General features: G+C 34.8%; 2 protein-coding genes across 2 annotated transcripts in view; both read left to right on the top strand.

Moving 5' to 3' along the window:
• The window catches only part of LOC122072924, a 40995-nt gene extending 38437 nt beyond the window's left edge, over window positions 1-2558 (top strand). The window contains exons 3-4 of the mRNA XM_042637363.1: window positions 962-1151; window positions 1911-2558. Of these exons, the coding sequence (XP_042493297.1) occupies window positions 962-1151; window positions 1911-2133 (413 nt within the window). The 3' untranslated portion in view covers window positions 2134-2558. The remainder of the gene's footprint in view (window positions 1-961; window positions 1152-1910) is intronic.
• A 3030-nt stretch (window positions 2559-5588) lies between these two features.
• LOC122074847 (ABC transporter C family member 3-like) lies at window positions 5589-13509 on the top strand. Its single transcript, XM_042639816.1, has 10 exons — window positions 5589-7688; window positions 7969-8055; window positions 8140-8790; window positions 8897-9061; window positions 10355-10649; window positions 10743-10951; window positions 11104-11409; window positions 12762-12825; window positions 13051-13290; window positions 13412-13509. Exons 1-10 carry the CDS (start codon window positions 5778-5780, stop codon window positions 13507-13509), a joined length of 4026 nt encoding a protein of 1341 aa, XP_042495750.1. The 5' UTR covers window positions 5589-5777.
• Window positions 13510-17113: the final 3604 nt, after the last annotated feature.

Below are 17113 nucleotides of genomic sequence, written 5' to 3'. Positions count from 1 at the left end.
TGCTTTGCTCTGTTGCTAGGGTTTTCGGGAGCAAGAGGATTTTTTCTCCTATGAGGGAGGTTGCGAACGTTGCCACTGGTTATTAGAATTGCACTAATAGTTAATTGATTAGGTCCATACGCAATCCGATTCCAGTTTTGGAACCCGGATTTGCATCACATTAATAATAAAAAAAATTATAAGATAAAGTAGAATGAAGACAGAGTATATGGTGTGTAACTAAGGACGGATTATGAGGTGATGAAAACTGATGAGAGGGTGGTTCCATAAAATGATTCTCTTAGCTATCTAGGCTCAAATCATAAATAAGAAGGTGATATAAAGGATGATATTTCACAAAGAACTAAAATAGGATGGATGAAGTTGAGAGGTGCGTTTGAGCTGTTGTGTGATTGACTTATTATCTTATAACTTTAAGGAAAATTTTATAGGACAATCATACGAGTTGAGTAGTTAAGAAGCATCATGTAGATAAACTCAGTGTAGTCGATATGAAGATGTTGAGATGGATGAGTGGTAAAACTGAGGAGGATAAAGTAAGATCATATTACTACGAGAAAACCGTTTGAGGTGGCATGGCCATGTTCAATGAAGACCTTTGGATTGGATGCTCCAGCACAGAGGAATAATTCGATCAGATTGAAAGATCTAAAAGAGCTAGGGGAAGACCTAAAATGACTTTAGAAGAAGTGGTAAGGAAAGACATGCATATCTTAGGCCTTGCATCTAGTATGCCGTTGAATAGAGCTGGTTGGAGGGCAAGGATCCATGTAATCAACACATTTAGTTGGGATAAGGCTGTTGTTTAGTAATAGTTGTAATGCTTAAGTAGAAAAAAGAAAAGTTTCTTGGTTGCTCAAGGTTGTTATTATGTTTATGGAATATAAATATTTCGACTCAATTGCATGTTTCTTTCCCTTGTTGTAAGTAAAAAAACTCAGAAATTTGGTGTTCTTTTCAGGTGCTGTAGTGGAGTCTAAAGCTCAGTTGGTGGGAATTCGAGAGCGAGTAAGAAGTGATGTTGAAGGAAGTATCCCTCCTGCATCATCAGCTCAGCCTCACAAAGGTTCTGTAAGCACAACCTCTGCGGAAGTCAAGCGTGTAATGACTGCAACCAATCCTGATATGAAGGATGCTTCAGAGCTTCTTAGGTAAATTCTTATTAAATATTCCTCACTTCTATAATTTGTTTAAGGGAATATTTGGTCTTGATCTTTCTAACCAGTTTTCTTTTTTTTTTTGTTTTTTTTGGGGGGGGGGGGGTGGGTGTGGTGCATCATATAATGACGTTTCCACAGTTTGTACTGGATAATCACCAAATCCACACTCCGTGATTAGGAATAGCCTTTACATAGTCTTTGGATACTGAAACCTATAGATTCAGGCCTACCTACTTGTAACTACAAAACGCCTAAATTCCTATCATTTATGTACATACATGATACACCTCCAATTGAAGGCAGACTGTACTCCCTAACTGATGTGGGATACCCCATAAGAGTTAAAACACAAATAGGACATCTCTTGTATCTGATTGATTATTTAACCAAGAATGGGATTTCCACTTAATTCAAATGCAAATAAAATAAACCTCTTGTCTTCATCCCCCACTGATAGTGACATCTCTCCCTCTCCCAAATAATATATACATAAAACCCTTTATCTTATATTCTTCCGATGACAAATTTATACATAATAAGCTAAATTGTTGAGTTTTGTCTTCCCAGATACTCTATGTTCCCCAACGCATATTGGTGTACGTATGTAAATGCTTTTGGGGCTTTTCAAGTTTGGTCTTCAACACTTGTGTTCTATTTTCTCAAGTCATGATTGAGCATATCCTGCTTATTTTCTCTTTCCTTTGACATCCTTGTATCTTCATCTAATTGGAAACTGTTTTTTTGTTTCAGGATGTGCTTGCAATGTGGGATACCGAAGACCTATTCTAATACGCGAGGAATAGTTTGCCCTGTATGTGGTGATCGCCCTCCCGTGGACCCAAATCAAGTGCCTGAAAAGAAGAAAGGTTCCACCATTAAAGATAAGGAGAAGAGCAAGAGAATGAAGGGTCAATCTTCTCACTCAGCTTGGAAGAGTGAAACAGAGATGCAGCTTCGGCAGCAGTTCGATTAGAAGGTGCATGCATCGGAGGGACAGAAGATGTGTAAAATGTCTTATGATTGAGTGATCTTCCTAAATTCACTTGATTTTAGAGAGGAACGAGCAATAGATCGTCTAAAATGGATTCTACTTATTTGCAAAAAGGTCCTACTTGCTCCATTGCCTGTGATGAAATGGTTTTCATTACTAGCACCTATATTTGCCATGTGTAGCACTGATTTGGTCATTTCATTACTTTCACATATCTTCACCACAGGGAGGCTCATGTGGCATTGTAAACTGTAGATTAGAGATATAGTTTCCTTGCTATTTTGTTTGATGGGAAGAAAGAAATAAGCATTGACTTAAAAATTAATGTACATCTATGTCATTACTAGAGATAGAAATGTTAGTTTTCCTTTTCATAATTACATAAGCCAAATGTTTCCTTCTTGATATTTGCATTGGTTTCTAGCAGTTTGCATGGACACTAGGATGGCTTGCCCAATCTTACCATGTTGATAGTTATCCTTGATTTCCTTGATAACAATTAGTAATTACACCCCACTTTGATTGAATCCTTGGAGGATAATGATGATCAATCTCCACGTGATGTAACAAATATGAATCGTCATGAAACATTGAGGGACTCACAAGTGTCGCGAGCACAAAGATCAATTAGTTTGTTAACTTCACTCTCTAAACTCAATTGAAAGTGTCAGCAGTTCCCAACCATCAAACATAACCCCCCCTTTCAGTGAGACGAGATGTTGAACCATTGACGCAAGACTTGTGACTGCGAAGATCAGTTAGTTTGTTAATATCACACTCTGAACTCAACTGAAGATGGTAGCAGTCCACAATTGCCAAACTTAACCCCCTTTTCAGCGACATGACATGTGAAGAGTATAATGTTGAACCATTGACTCAAAAATGATGGATGTTGCCTATATGGCATATTTCACAAATGGCCAAGTATCTTCTATAGATTAGCCAGGTGTTTTCATTGTCTTCATGTCCATGAAAAATTCCTTTCTATAGCATTTTAGGCTTTTGGTCAATCTTGACTATGTTTGGTATGTATTCTCAAAATAGATTCTTGGTGATAAAGCGAATCACTAGAATGTGTGTTCCAGAGGATATGGATCTGCCGCTTCTCTATTTCTCAGGAAGTACATGCATTCCAGAGGATATGGACCGACACTTTTCTATTTCTTAGGAAGTCTGGGAGTTATGAGGCCAAGTCAAACATGTCTATTTCCCTTGTAACTAAGAAATGCGAGATCAGCTCTCTGTATATAAAGGCTTCACATACAGTTTCGTGATGATATGCGTCATTTTGCTTTATAAATGTATCTCCATACTGCCATTAATGATGTTTAGAGGGACATTTGTGGATGAGAAAAGATGTATCATCACAAAAAATATACTTAAAGAACCATTACTCCCCTTGTACAAGGTGCTGATCCAGACTTGAGAAATGCTCCATCTTCTCACGGACGACTCATCTAGGTGCCTCCCATGTTGAGTTATGCTACCAGCAGTAGCAGAGGCCATCATCCAAATTCTTTGAAGAGGTGCAGTAGAAAATGTTTGGTTGGTTGAAGGAGTGCAGGAAGTAGTTAAACGTTCCCCATGCACAGACACCGGAAAATTTGAAGCTTCTCTTTCTAGGTGATCCCCTCTCTCTCTCTCAGAGAACCCATGTGAGGATTCCTATTTTCCTTCTCTTTTGTTAAGCAGGATTGAGGTTTTGTCATATTGACAAAGCTATGTGTAAGCTTTAAGACAAGGTTTGTGATCATCAATGGAATGGCAGATGGTTTACTATAGAAAAGACGAAACTTTATAGGAAGGAAAGTGAAATCATATATCAACTATATATTTTAAAAAAATAGTAGTATTCATCAATTTTATTTTATATTTTTTCTATCTCTTTTCATAACTCCTGAAGGATTGTAAGAACCCAAATCAAGCATGTCAATACCAAGATAATACCATTTTTTGGTGAAACAAATTCCTGAACTTTACAAGGAAAGAACTTAATTTCCTATCCTTCCGTATTCCATTTCATTTAAGATATCTGATCAAAGTCAAAAGCTAAAATTGGGTTCAGCATCAGATACCCAACTATTTCTGATGAATCAAATAGAAAAAGTCCCTGCAGAGACAACAGTTTCTGATGCCTTATTCCATTTCCCCCACATCTCTTGGTAAAACCGAGGACCAAAAAAAAAAGACCCGGTGCATGAGGCTCCCACATGTGCGAGGTCCGGGGGCAAGAATTATCAGCCTTACCCGAGAAGGTCGAGAGGCTGTTTCGACCAATGCTAAGTCCATACCAAAAAAATGTGGTTACCATAACAAAATGAAATTGTATTGATCATATAATAAGATAAGATGGATTGGAATGAGTCACTAATTAACTTAGTTTATGACTCAATTCAGATGCTGATTTATAGATAAAATCAGGTTCGAGTGTGGTTAGTTATAAATGTTGTCATTAGAATTTTCCCACTTAGCATTCAAATCATGGTTTGGCAGGATTAATTGCAGAAAGGCTACTGTATGTCAATATTTAATAGTTCTATTCACTGGTATATTATGTTGTTACCGTTTTTCTTTTTCTTTTTTCTTGGGTAGAATGTTGTTAATGTTTCTCAATGGTTACATTATTTGGAAGTTTGTATATGGGCCTGGTATTTTGGAAGTTTGGTGTTTTATTTTTCTGTAGAAATTCACTTCAATGTATCACTTGGTTTTCTTATGATAAGATGTCCTTTGCCTTGCATTTAACTCCAATATGTTAATTCTGAAATATTTATTGGTATATTTCATCACATATTACCTATAAGTTTTATTCTCTCTATCAATGTTCTTAATTGAATGTGGACTAAATCTTACATAATTGCATCTTCTTCAATTCCTATTATCCAAGAAAAATTTACTAATTCTCTAATCTTTATATATTTTTAAGATTTTTTCTATTTTGTCTATTCATCAACAGGTTCAACTACATCTAAAGATGATATTGAGATTCCAGTATTAATCTCGTCAATTTTTATGGAACACATAAGGCAGAAGTGGTTGGCATTTGAATACTAGAGTTTCCACACCATTTTTTACAAACAGGCTTGCAATTCAAATTGTGTTAAAGCTGATAAGATTTGTCTGGACCTGCCTGAATTGAACTACCAAATTATAAACAAAAGAAAAGAACATTTACAAACATGGATGGTTTTGAAAAATCAAAGAATGATATGAATATTTGGCTATTCTTTTCACAATCTTCTACAAACATTTTCCTACACGGCTTTTCTGCTTCTTTACATCTTAGTTTGCTATTAGTTTTATCCATTTCTTTAGCTTGCAAGAGACAAATGATGCCTATTCTTGAAAATTCAAAACCAACATTGAAGTATACAAACTTTTACTATTTTCCAGCCCTTATCTCTTGCATGAATTTGTTTTTCTGTGATCTCCTGCTATGCGTGTTAAACTACCTCTCTGGGTATAGATATGGTTGGTCTGATCTAAAACTTGCTGCCCTCTTGGATTTTGCATTTAGAGCACTCACTTGGTTTTTTATCTCCGTTTACTTGCACACCCAATTTTCCTATTCAAGAGAGCAAAGGTTCCCCATTCTACTAAAGATTTGGTGTGTTTTCTACTTCCTAATGTCTTGTTCCTATCTTGGTTTACATATTGGTTTGTATTGGAAACATTTGTCTCTATCCTTCCAACTATTTGTCTCGGATGTTGTTTCCATTATTGGTGGTTTATTATTTTGTTATGCTGGGTTGTTTGGCAAGGGGAGAGAAGATGGAGATACCCATCTTTTGGAGCCTCTTTTAAAAAGCACTTCTTGTCGAAACAACGATGACAAGGATATTGGTGGTGAGAGTGTAACTACTTATGCAAATGCCAATCTTTTTAGTACTTTTACTTTCGCTTGGATGGGCCCTTTGCTTTCACTCGCATGTAAAAAAACACTTGACCTTGAAGATGTTCCTCAACTTGCCAATTATGATAGTGCCAAAGTCGTCTTTGCTCATTTCAGAAATAAACTTGAATTTGATGGTAATGATGGTCAGGTAAGCAAACTCAAGCTGATGAAAGCATTGGTTCTCTCAACGTGGAAAGAAATTTTATGGACGGCTTTACTCACCATTGTATGCACATTGGCTTCTTATATTGGGCCAAATCTGATTATCACATTTGTTCAATATCTCAATGGCCCTCACCAACAAGAATATAAAGGCTACGCACTTGTGTTTATTTTCTTTCTTTCAAAGCTCATAAGGGGCTTCTCAGATAGACACTTGTTCTTTCAATTGCGAAAGATGGCACTTAGGGTCCGTGCTGCCTTGTTCACAACAATTTATAAGAAAGGTCTTAGGCTTTCAAGCCAATCAAAGCAAAGCAGCACTAGTGGGGATAATATTAATTTAATGAGTGTAGATGTTGAGAGGATTGGTATTTTCAGTTGGTACTTGCATGATATATGGATGGTTCCTATTCAGATTATTCTAGCATTGTCATTCTTGTACAACAACCTTGGGCTTGCTTCACTTGCAGCTTTCATTGCCACAATGATTCTGATGTTAGCAAATGTTCCACTTGGAAAATTACAAAATAAATTTCAAGGGGGATTGATGGATTCAAAGGATCAGAGGATGAAGGCAACATCTGAGGCCCTAAGGAATATGCGGATTCTCAAGATCCAGGGTTGGGAGATGAAATTATTAGGTAAGTTAATTGAGCTTAGGAACTTTGAAACAAGATGGTTAAAAAAGTTAGTTTATACATCAGCCATTACTGCCTTTGTCTACTCTTCTGCTCCCATGTTTGTATCCATGGTTACTTTTGGGTTCTGTATGCTTTTGGGAATTCCACTAGACTCAGGAACGATTCTATCTGCATTTGCAATGTTTGAAATATTGCGAGTGCCCATTTATACTCTCCCAGACACAATCTCCATGGTAGTTCAAACTGAAGTTTCTCTTAACAGAATAATCTCATTCCTCTGTCTCGATGAACTTCACCCGAATATAGTTCAAAAGCTTCCAAGAGATGGTGTTGATATTGCAATTGAGATAATCCAAGGAAATTTCACTTGGGATATTCATTCCCCTAATCTTATATTGAAAGATATAAATTTTCGAGTCTATCATGGTATGAAAGTTGCTATATGTGGTTCTGTTGGGTCAGGTAAGTCAAGCTTACTTTCATGCATATTGGGAGAAATGCCGAAAGAATCTGGAGCTATTAAGTTGTATGGGATAAAGGCCTATGTTTCACAATCACCTTGGATACAAAGTGGAAATATAGTAGATAATATATTGTTTGGTAAAGAGATGAATCAGGAAAGGTATGAAATGATCCTTGAAGCATGCTCATTAAAGAAGGACTTAGAATTGTTTACCTTTGGGGACCAAACTGTTATAGGGGAGAGGGGGATCAACTTGAGTGGTGGGCAGAAGCAAAGAATCCAGATTGCACGTGCTTTGTACCATGATGCTGATATTTATCTACTTGATGATCCTTTTAGTGCTGTAGATGCTCATACGGGAACACATTTATTTAAGGTAGTTTCTCTTTGACCTTTATTTCCAAATCATTCTTGATGAATTTGGTTTGAATATACACATATCATTGCTTATATCATAATTTTATTCAGTAGAAAATGATTTTGATCTAAGAAGAATGAGATCATTATTTTTTAAACAAGCAAGACATACAAACACATAGAATTGAACAATGAATGTTCTTGCATAAAACCTATAATATGATGTATTACTATTCAGATCTCTTAAGTAACTAGAGATTCTTTTTTAGTATATATGAAAATCTAAATTTTTGTGACAGGAGTGTTTAATGAGAATTTTGGGCTTGAAAACAGTAATTTATGTTACCCACCAAGTAGAATTTTTATCCTCTGCTGATCTTATCCTGGTAAGAATATGCCACTTTTCTTTCTCGACTTCAAGTCCTCCAACCTTGTTAGAGATTGATTATTTATCTTCCCTGGTTTGGCAGGTTATGAAAGATGGAATGATTACTCAAGCAGGAAAGTATAATGACATTCTTAGCTTAGGAACTGACTTTATGGAATTAGTAGGTGCACATAAGAAAGCTTTGGCAAACCTTAATTCTGTCGAACACGGAACTACTTTCGATAATTTAATTAATGGTGAAGAAATTAGTACTTTGTTGTGTAGTGAGGAGTCTAATCAAGATGATGAGGAAAGGGAACCCAACAACTACAAAACAAAAAAATTTGTAGAGCCAAAAGGGCAGATTGTCCAAGAAGAAAAGAGAGAAAAAAATGAAGTTAGTCTTTCAGTTTATTGGAAGTATGTTACCACTGCATATAAAGGGGCATTTGTACCTTTGATAATAATGGCACAAATTCTTTCTCAGATTCTAATAATAGTCAGTAGTTACTGGATGGTGTTGGCTACTCCATTTTCGATGGATATGAGACCTCAAATTAGAGATTCCACTTTCATCTTTGTTTATGTTGTTTTGATCCTTGGAAGCTCTATTTGCATATTTACAAGGTCTATACTAGTTGTAACTGCTGGATACAAGTCTGCCACTTTGTTCTTCAACAAAATGCATTTGTGTATTTTTCGTGCTCCCATGTCATTTTTTGATTCTACTCCGAGTGGAAGGATTCTAAATCGGGTAAGTAAACATGCTTATTTATTCTTGGGATCCAAATGATCATATTTGATCACAATAAAAATTAACATAGTTTTAATTTTTAAATAAACAATATTTTTCTATACAGGTATCCATAGATCAAAGTGCACTTGATACCTTTATTCCACGTCAAATTGAAGAACTTCTTATCTCAGTTATAGCATTTCTAGGAACTGCTATAGTAATGTCACTGGTGGCATGGAAAATGTTAATAGTTTTTATCCCGATGATTGTGACATGCATATGGTATCAGGTAATTAATTCATTATCTAATTCCACTCCTCATTATTAAAATTTCAAATCAAACCTAGCCATACTTTCCCCAAAATTAATAGCCATAATATACGGTGGTTCAAGCTTTGTTTGTTTAGTGAATTCTGAATCTTCTTTATTCAAGCCAAAATTTCTTAGTAGTAGATCAATATATTATTGGTGTGAAAGTGGTGGTTAAACCTTTATATTTTTCTTAATTATATAGGATAAACAACAATAACAACAACAACAATTCAGTTTTATCCCAACTAAATGGGTCTACTACATAGAGCCTTCCTTCAATCAGTTCTATTCTATGTCATATTTAATCTGAGATCTACACTTTATATGTCTTTTTTCACCACTTCTCCTAGGGTCATTGTAGGTTTGTCCCTGACTCTTTTAGTCCCTTCACTCTGAAATTATAAAGGATATACACAAGAAATCTGTTTTCTTAATATCACACATATTCATGTAAATCAATGCAAAAAATTTATAGGTTTTTGCTTACTAAAATTGTTTGAGAAGAAATGACCAAATAAGGCAAATATTGTCAAAGTGCAATACGCAACTAAAGCAGTGGCTATGATTTTGATAAGCATAAAATATAATATATAATAAAAATGTGTGGATAAAGATATAATAAGCCTATTAGCTCTATTTGTAGCTCCATCGGTTGGATCTTATTTTGAAAAGAACTAAATAATTCACAAAAGTTACCAATTAATAAAGGGATAAGATTTTTTAGTTTAGCCTTTGACATAACGAAGCCATCGTCAGGTGTTGGTCTTGTCATGGGCAAATTGAATTAAACGAATTTTTGTGGACATGTAGCCTAAAGTCCCCTACTCACATATAAGTTTAAGCTCAAATGGAGTGGCCATGTAATGAAATAGATCATTAAGAAAATCTATCGATTTTAACATGAATGCAAGGGACTAAAAAGTGGTGCACATGAACATATGTGGGGGATAAGGCATTACAAAGGTAAATGATTGAATTTTGGGTAAAAATAAATAAAATGTGATTTCTCTAGACACGTGATGGAATTAAGTGTCTCGATCAAAGACCTCCTTACCTAGTTTTTCGGCTAGGCCAACTTTTGCAAATAATATATTTATAAATAATTTCTATTTTTTACACTAGCTAAATAGTAAATTGGATATTAACAGAGAAAATAAATTAATAACAAACATATATATATATATATATATAAAATTTTCATTAACTATACGTTCATTACACATGTGTTTACCTTGTATATAATTTTTTTCTTATGAACCTTATCTTGTAGAAATACTACACACCTGCAGCACGAGAATTGTCACGATTGTTTGGAGTATGCCAGGCTCCAATCATACAACATTTTGTTGAATCTAGTTTAGGTTCAACAACAATCAGGTGCTTTGACCAAGAAGAAAGATTTATGGACACAAACCTCAAGCTTGTGGATGAGTATTCTCGGCCCAAATTTCATTTCTCTGGTGCAATGGAGTGGTTATGCTTTCGCATGGATTTGTTAGCATCCATCACATATGCCTTCTCTTTGATTTTCTTGATCTCAATACCAGAGGGTGTATTCGCTCCTGGTAAGTTGGTCTTGAGCTTATATATCCTTAAGAAACCATGATTGATTGCTTACAAGAAAGAATGATTTTGATTTTTCCCCTAATGTTTTGAAGGTGTTATGGGTTTAGCAGTCACATATGGACTTAGTTTCAATATGCATGGGGTCGTATGGGATCTTAACAGACTAGAGACTAAAATCATATCTGTTGAGAGAATACTGCAATATTCTTGCATCCCAAGCGAACCACCTTTGTTGGTCATAGAAAATAGGCCAAGTCATGATTGGCCATCACAAGGAAAAGTTGATATTGTTGATCTGCAGGTAATGCCTAATCTAGACTCCTCAAGTCATTATCTTCTTATTTTCTTGTTTTTATGAAATTTATCCTTGAAGCCTAATGTTACTGGACATTAATTTTTACTCTTATGGAATTCTATTATACTTTGTGATTTGATTATTTAATATGTATGTAGGTCCGGTATGCCTCACACCTTCCTCCTGTCTTGCGAGACCTCACATGCTCTTTCCCAGGAGGGATGAAGATTGGCATTGTTGGGCGAACGGGAAGTGGCAAATCAACTCTTGTACAAGCTCTTTTTCGCATGCTTGAAGCTACAACCGGTCATATTTTGATAGATAGTATAAACATCTCTAAGATTGGACTTCATGACTTAAGATCAAGATTGAGCATAATCCCACAAGACCCAACAATGTTTCAGGGAACTCTAAGAAACAATCTTGACCCGCTTGAAGAGTACACCGATGAACAAATCTGGGAGGTAATGATTTTTTTTCATAGTGAAAATTTTAATCGGTGAGAAAGATAGGATGAACATATCTTCTACTAGTAATTCACGCCTAAAACAAACACATTGGAAATATCTTATACCACTGATTCACACCTAAATCAAACACATTGGACATATCTTCTACTACTGATTCACACCTACAACAAACACATCATAGTTGATTGAAACTCCACCTTTTCCAATCATATGTATAAAAATATTCTTGCAGGTAAAAATTTAATATGGCATAGGTTTCTTACAGTACAAGTGGGAAATTGTACCAAAAAAAAGATGGGAGATAGATTCATTTAGTATATTTTATCTGGTGAAAGACAATATCAAATTGAAATCGGATCAAATTGTTAGAAACGTTTTACTTATTGATTATAAATATAAATCGACTAAAATCCTATTAGTCTTGGTATCCTATATTCCTATATATATATATATTTTTTTTTTTTTTTTTTAATAGATTAATATAAAATAATTTAATTTGTTTTTGTTTCTTAAGTTACACTTTTAGCTAAAATATCATGGTTCAATCTCAACATTAAATAAGTCTTCTCAAATGGGCCCAAAATTTGTAATTTAAATCATCAACAAAATAAAAAATGATACCGATAAAAATGTTTAATTAGAACAATTTAATCATTATAGCTTATTAATTGGTCTTGACTTGTAATAATTTAATCATGGTTAATAGCTTATTAATGTTTCAATTTCTAGCTTTCATACCAGGAATGGAACTAAGATTGAACCAATTAACATTTTTACCATGACTCATCATTTGAGAGGACTGAAGAAGGAAATCTATTTTAGCATCATAGAGATTTTTTCACCATTAAGTTAAAAAAAAAAAAATCCCAATAAGAATTCAGTAATATTCGTTCATCCCAAAATTAAATGCAATTCATCAAAATATTATTTAGAGAATTTTTTTTCTTTTTTTGTTAAATTAATAATTTTTTTCTAATATGACAATAGGGTCAGATTGGAGTTTAGCCAAAACTAGAACCAATCAATCTAGACCCATTAGGATATGTATCTTTATGAACTCCATTATCATGGTTATCTTCTTTTTACTTTTTATTTAATTTTTGTTATCTTTTCTATTGAGATATTGAAGTCATTTCATTGGCTGCATTGGATTATCTTTGTGCTGAGTTTGTCGTAAGAGATTCTTTTAGTTTGGACCTGGAAGTGCATTATTTTTTACTGCCTTGTTTTCCACTTCCATTTGGTGACCCTTATTTGTTTGTTTCACCTTTTACTTGACTCATCTTTAACACCATATTGAGTAATCAAGCTAGGTAGTAAGTTGACATGGATTTTTGTTGTCTTAGGCTTTAGATAGAGTTCAACTTGGTGATAAAGTTAGAAAGAAGGATGGAAAGCTTGATTCTGCAGGTTTGTTTCTTCTCATCTTTAATCTCTACCGATGTTGCTCAACAATAATTCATCTAAACACAAGTGGAAAATCCTTCCAAATCTTTATTGTATGATACATCTAACTTCTAGTGCATAACTCAACTTCTTAGCCCCTCCCTAACCTTTTTTCCAATAAGAGGGGAAACAATTTAATGAAAATAAAATTCTAAATAGATAACGCAGTTTTCTACGTGTTTATCATAGTGACAGAGAACGGAGAGAATTGGAGTATAGGTCAAAGGCAGCTAGTCTGTTTAGGGCGGGTACTACTGAAGAGGAGCAAAGTGTTAGTACTTGATGAAGCTACTGCATCAGTAGATACCGCGACTGACTATCTAATTCAGCAAACGCTTAAGCAACACTTTTCAATGTCTACGGTCATCACAATTGCACACAGAATGACATCAATTCTTGATATTGATATGGTTCTCCTTCTCGATAATGGTTAGTAGCTAGTGATTAGTACACCTTGAATCAAATGGGCATAGTTGAATATGGTCTCTATCTTGCCATTCTTTCTTATTGCTTGCCTAATCAGATTGATATGTTTTCTTCTCTTAAGCAGGTGTTCTACTTGAATATGATTCCCCAGCCAAATTGTTAAAGACTAAGTCTTCATTTGCAAGGCTTGTTAAGGAATATACTCGAAGATGTAGTTCCTAGGGTTTGAAAGACTAAATAAGTGATTTTGTGTGTTCCAATGTAAGCAAGACAAATTAGACTAAGGTACATTGTTATTTTGAATTAACAAATTTTGTTGGGAGAAAATAGTGAGATAGATTTGGAGGTTACTTGAAGTCATTTGAGCTAGCATTGGCATTCAATTGAAAATTTTGGGGTAGAAAAGAAAATGGCAAAGGGAGAGGGGGAGAAAGAAATCTTTCATGCTACTAACCTTAGGAGAAGTTCTGGTAGTTTAGCATTGTCTTTAGACTGTTACAAATATCGACAACGTGGCACTTTGGACATAATTGAAATTGTATGCAGAAGTAGAGCCCATGGTCCCCTGTCATATGTCAATTTTTAGACAAATGAAATTGGTCAAATCACAAAAAAATCTTTGAAAATTCAATGATAAAAATGCAATTAAAAAAAATCATAAGAGAAAATATAAATGAATATGCCAACATATGAGAGAGATATGCTCGAATCTTAGTCTAAATTTTGGATATGTGGCCAGCTCTACAGCCTTTTATAATATTTGTTAGATTGAAATTTCACATCATCCTTCCATATGGTAAAACTTGGAGCCGATATATACCCTTTAGAGACTATCATTCAAAAATATTTTCCATAAAGCTACTGAAAAAATGGTCTCTTGATAGATTAGACATATTCATTTATCTACTTCCCACCAAATGTCCTTGAATAGCAACCTGTCATCTTTTCTATGCCTAAATTGTTCAAACTAATTCTTGCTATGATTAAATCTCCTAGCTTCCCACCACAAAAAATTTTCTTTCCACAATCATGCATTTTGATAAATAAAGAGGATAGTGTAGGGGTGTCAACCGGTCGGGCCGGTTCGGTTTCGGTCGGGTTTAATCGGGCTTGAAGACTTTCAAAGGCTACACCGTGTCCGCCCATTTAACTAATCGGGCTTAGTTATTGAGGGCATGGTACACTTTATATTCGGTCGGTCGGTCTCGGGTTATAATCGGGCCACCTTAATCGGGCTTTAGTCGGGCCTTAACCGGGCTACGGACATGTTTAATGTTAAACGGGCTTTAACCGGTTTTTAAACGGGCCCTCTTTAAAATGTGCTATTATATTCCGGCCCACTTATGCAAGCCCAAAAAAATGACAATAAATCAATAAATGATACAAAATATAACCATTATTTAAAATGTGAACATGTCTTTACTTTTTAGTTTTTATTCTTTAATTTGGGGGGTAAAATAGGTATTCTACAATCATTAAAGGGTCGGGCCAAGTCGGTGCACAATAGGCCGGTCTCGGTCGGGCGTTATTCGGTCGGTCTCGGTCGGGCGCCCGACGGTTCAAGTAGCAAAACCGAGACCGACCATTTATAAACGGGCCGGGCTCAAGCCCGACACGTTTAATAAACGGTCCGGGCCGGGCCGATCTTTAAGTAAAATAGGTATTCTACAATCATTAAAGGGTCGGGCCAAGTCGGTGCACAATAGGCCGGTCTCGGTCGGGCGTTATTCGGTCGGTCTCGGTCGGGCGCCCGATGGTTCAAGTTACCCGGTTCGGGCCACAAATTGACACCCCTAATTTTGACCCAAAAATATCAAAATTAGTTCCTAGAGTGGCAATTGGAATTGTTTCTAGAGCCAAACATGTGGGAGGTTATTCTAACCTAAAAAACGTATGGCTTAGGTTCTTCAAAAAAGATACATTAATTAAATACTACAGGACATCCACTTTTTGGTTAATGTGTTCTTGTTTCAAAATATTTCTAACGTCCCAATTTTTAGTAAGTTAGGAATGTCAAAGAAATTAAGTGATATATGTAGCCTTTTGAAAGTGGAAGATTTGGGTAACTTCCATTGAGTACACCTTTTTTTTGTCGCTTTTAGTGTTTTTATTTCAATTGTATTTTTGGGTGGGAAATGCTAGTTGAGTTCATAGCATTTTAAATTGTGTATTTTAGATGTCCTTGTTTTAGTGGGTGTAATTATAAAGTGAATTTAATAATCTGGCTGCTATTTATAACTTCCTTTGCAGTTTTCTTGAACAGTAAAATTCCCTTTCTTTTATTTTTTTGGGGGACGGTGGGTGTGCGGTAAAGGGACGGTAAATTCCCATGTACATAGGGTCTTCAGTAGTTGGAGCAAAATGTGAATTTTCAAACAAGAGGAGATAGAGTTTTTTTTTTTTTTTTACTACACGTATAGTAATGCTTACTTAACACAAAAAATTAAGTCTTAAATGTTTGAAAAGGTCATACAAAAATAGATGCATTCAATGAGTTTATATCCAATTGCGCTAGATGAAAAAGAAATATTGGTTGTTTTACTTGATAAAATCCTCCTAATATCTAGCTCTTGAACACCTTCTCTATTGGAATTGGATGTTTGAATGGGAATTAGATGCAATAGTAAAAAGATCAAATTTTAGATTGAGTTAAATCTTGCAAATGGATGGATGGTTATGTGAAGCTCAAGCTCACGAAATTTAAGTTCTAACTGAGCTACTCTATTAGGGAATAGTTTTCTTCATCACCCAAATAGTTGCCATTGACAAATTAAGTGAGGCTCAAATTTGTGGACAGGTAAAGGTTAATGTCCCCTAATTAATTGTCAAGTTTGGCACATATTGAACTCAATAGCGTGGCTAATCAAGACTTTAAATGTCCATTAGTGTTAAAATTTTTATAGAAATAGTTAAAATAAATAAATATCTAAAAGTAAGAAGAGGGATATGCCGATGCAAGGGTTGTACAATTCATATTGATTGTTAAATTTGTTAAGTGTCTAATCAAATTTATTTCATGATACAACCATTGGATTCTCATCATAATAATAACATGTGGCAATAACTAGTTTGGCTGTATTGGATTCTCATCATAATAATAAAGCAAACTGAGTAAAACCAATTTGACTTATCCTCGTTTTTCCTTAGTTCTTGACTTATTTATTTATTTATTTTTTTATTTTTTGAGAAAATGAAGTTAGTTGTATAATTGAGATTGCTCCAATATTCACTTTTTCATAAGAGAAATATTTTGATAATATATATATATATATATATATATTATTGGTTGGTATTACAGAATTTTCCTACTATATAAATTCAAACACCCCATCTAAATGCAACAAACCCATTCTGCAAAGGTAAACTCATTTCTTTCTTTGTTTTAGCTGCACCATGACAATTCTCATTCTGTTGCTCGGACTTCTGGTTGTAGCATACTTTAGCGTAAGAAAATGATATTTTTCCATTATCTATTCATTTCAACATGGGTTATTTCTTGTTCCTATTTTATCTTTTTATTTTTTTTCATAAATTTGCAGGATTCTCAAGCTGAAAATGCCTTCTTACGGTACTGGGAAGAGCATATTTGTTTTCCACACCCTCCAGAGTGGTTTGCTAGAAAAACTTCTCCATTAAGTCCCCACCAAACAACAATGTTTATGAAACTTACGGAGAAAAATGAATTGGTTTCTCACCTATATTCATTTTGTAAGCAGACTAATATTGCTTGTTCTACAAATGCATTGGTGAAGAAGACAATAGATGATACAACTTTACCACCTATAGCACAGTGGAATGAGGCCAAACTGAAATATGAAGGCCTTCC

The sequence above is a fragment of the Macadamia integrifolia genome, chromosome 3, assembly GCF_013358625.1.
Source record: "Macadamia integrifolia cultivar HAES 741 chromosome 3, SCU_Mint_v3, whole genome shotgun sequence".
In the NCBI taxonomy this organism is placed as follows: domain Eukaryota; kingdom Viridiplantae; phylum Streptophyta; class Magnoliopsida; order Proteales; family Proteaceae; genus Macadamia; species Macadamia integrifolia.
The sequence above is the reverse complement of the archived record's forward strand: the minus strand, read 5'-3'. Positions and strand labels throughout refer to the sequence as shown.

Bases quoted from the DNA above. Each gene is read 5' to 3' on its own strand.
- LOC122074847 (XM_042639816.1), top strand. From the start codon at position 5,778: ATGTCTTGTTCCTATCTTGGTTTACATATTGGTTTGTATTGGAAACAT. The intron at 10,650-10,742 runs GTAAGTTGGTCT...AATGTTTTGAAG, and splicing joins AGAGGGTGTATTCGCTCCTG to GTGTTATGGGTTTAGCAGTC. The intron at 12,826-13,050 runs GTTTGTTTCTTC...TGTTTATCATAG, and splicing joins TGGAAAGCTTGATTCTGCAG to TGACAGAGAACGGAGAGAAT.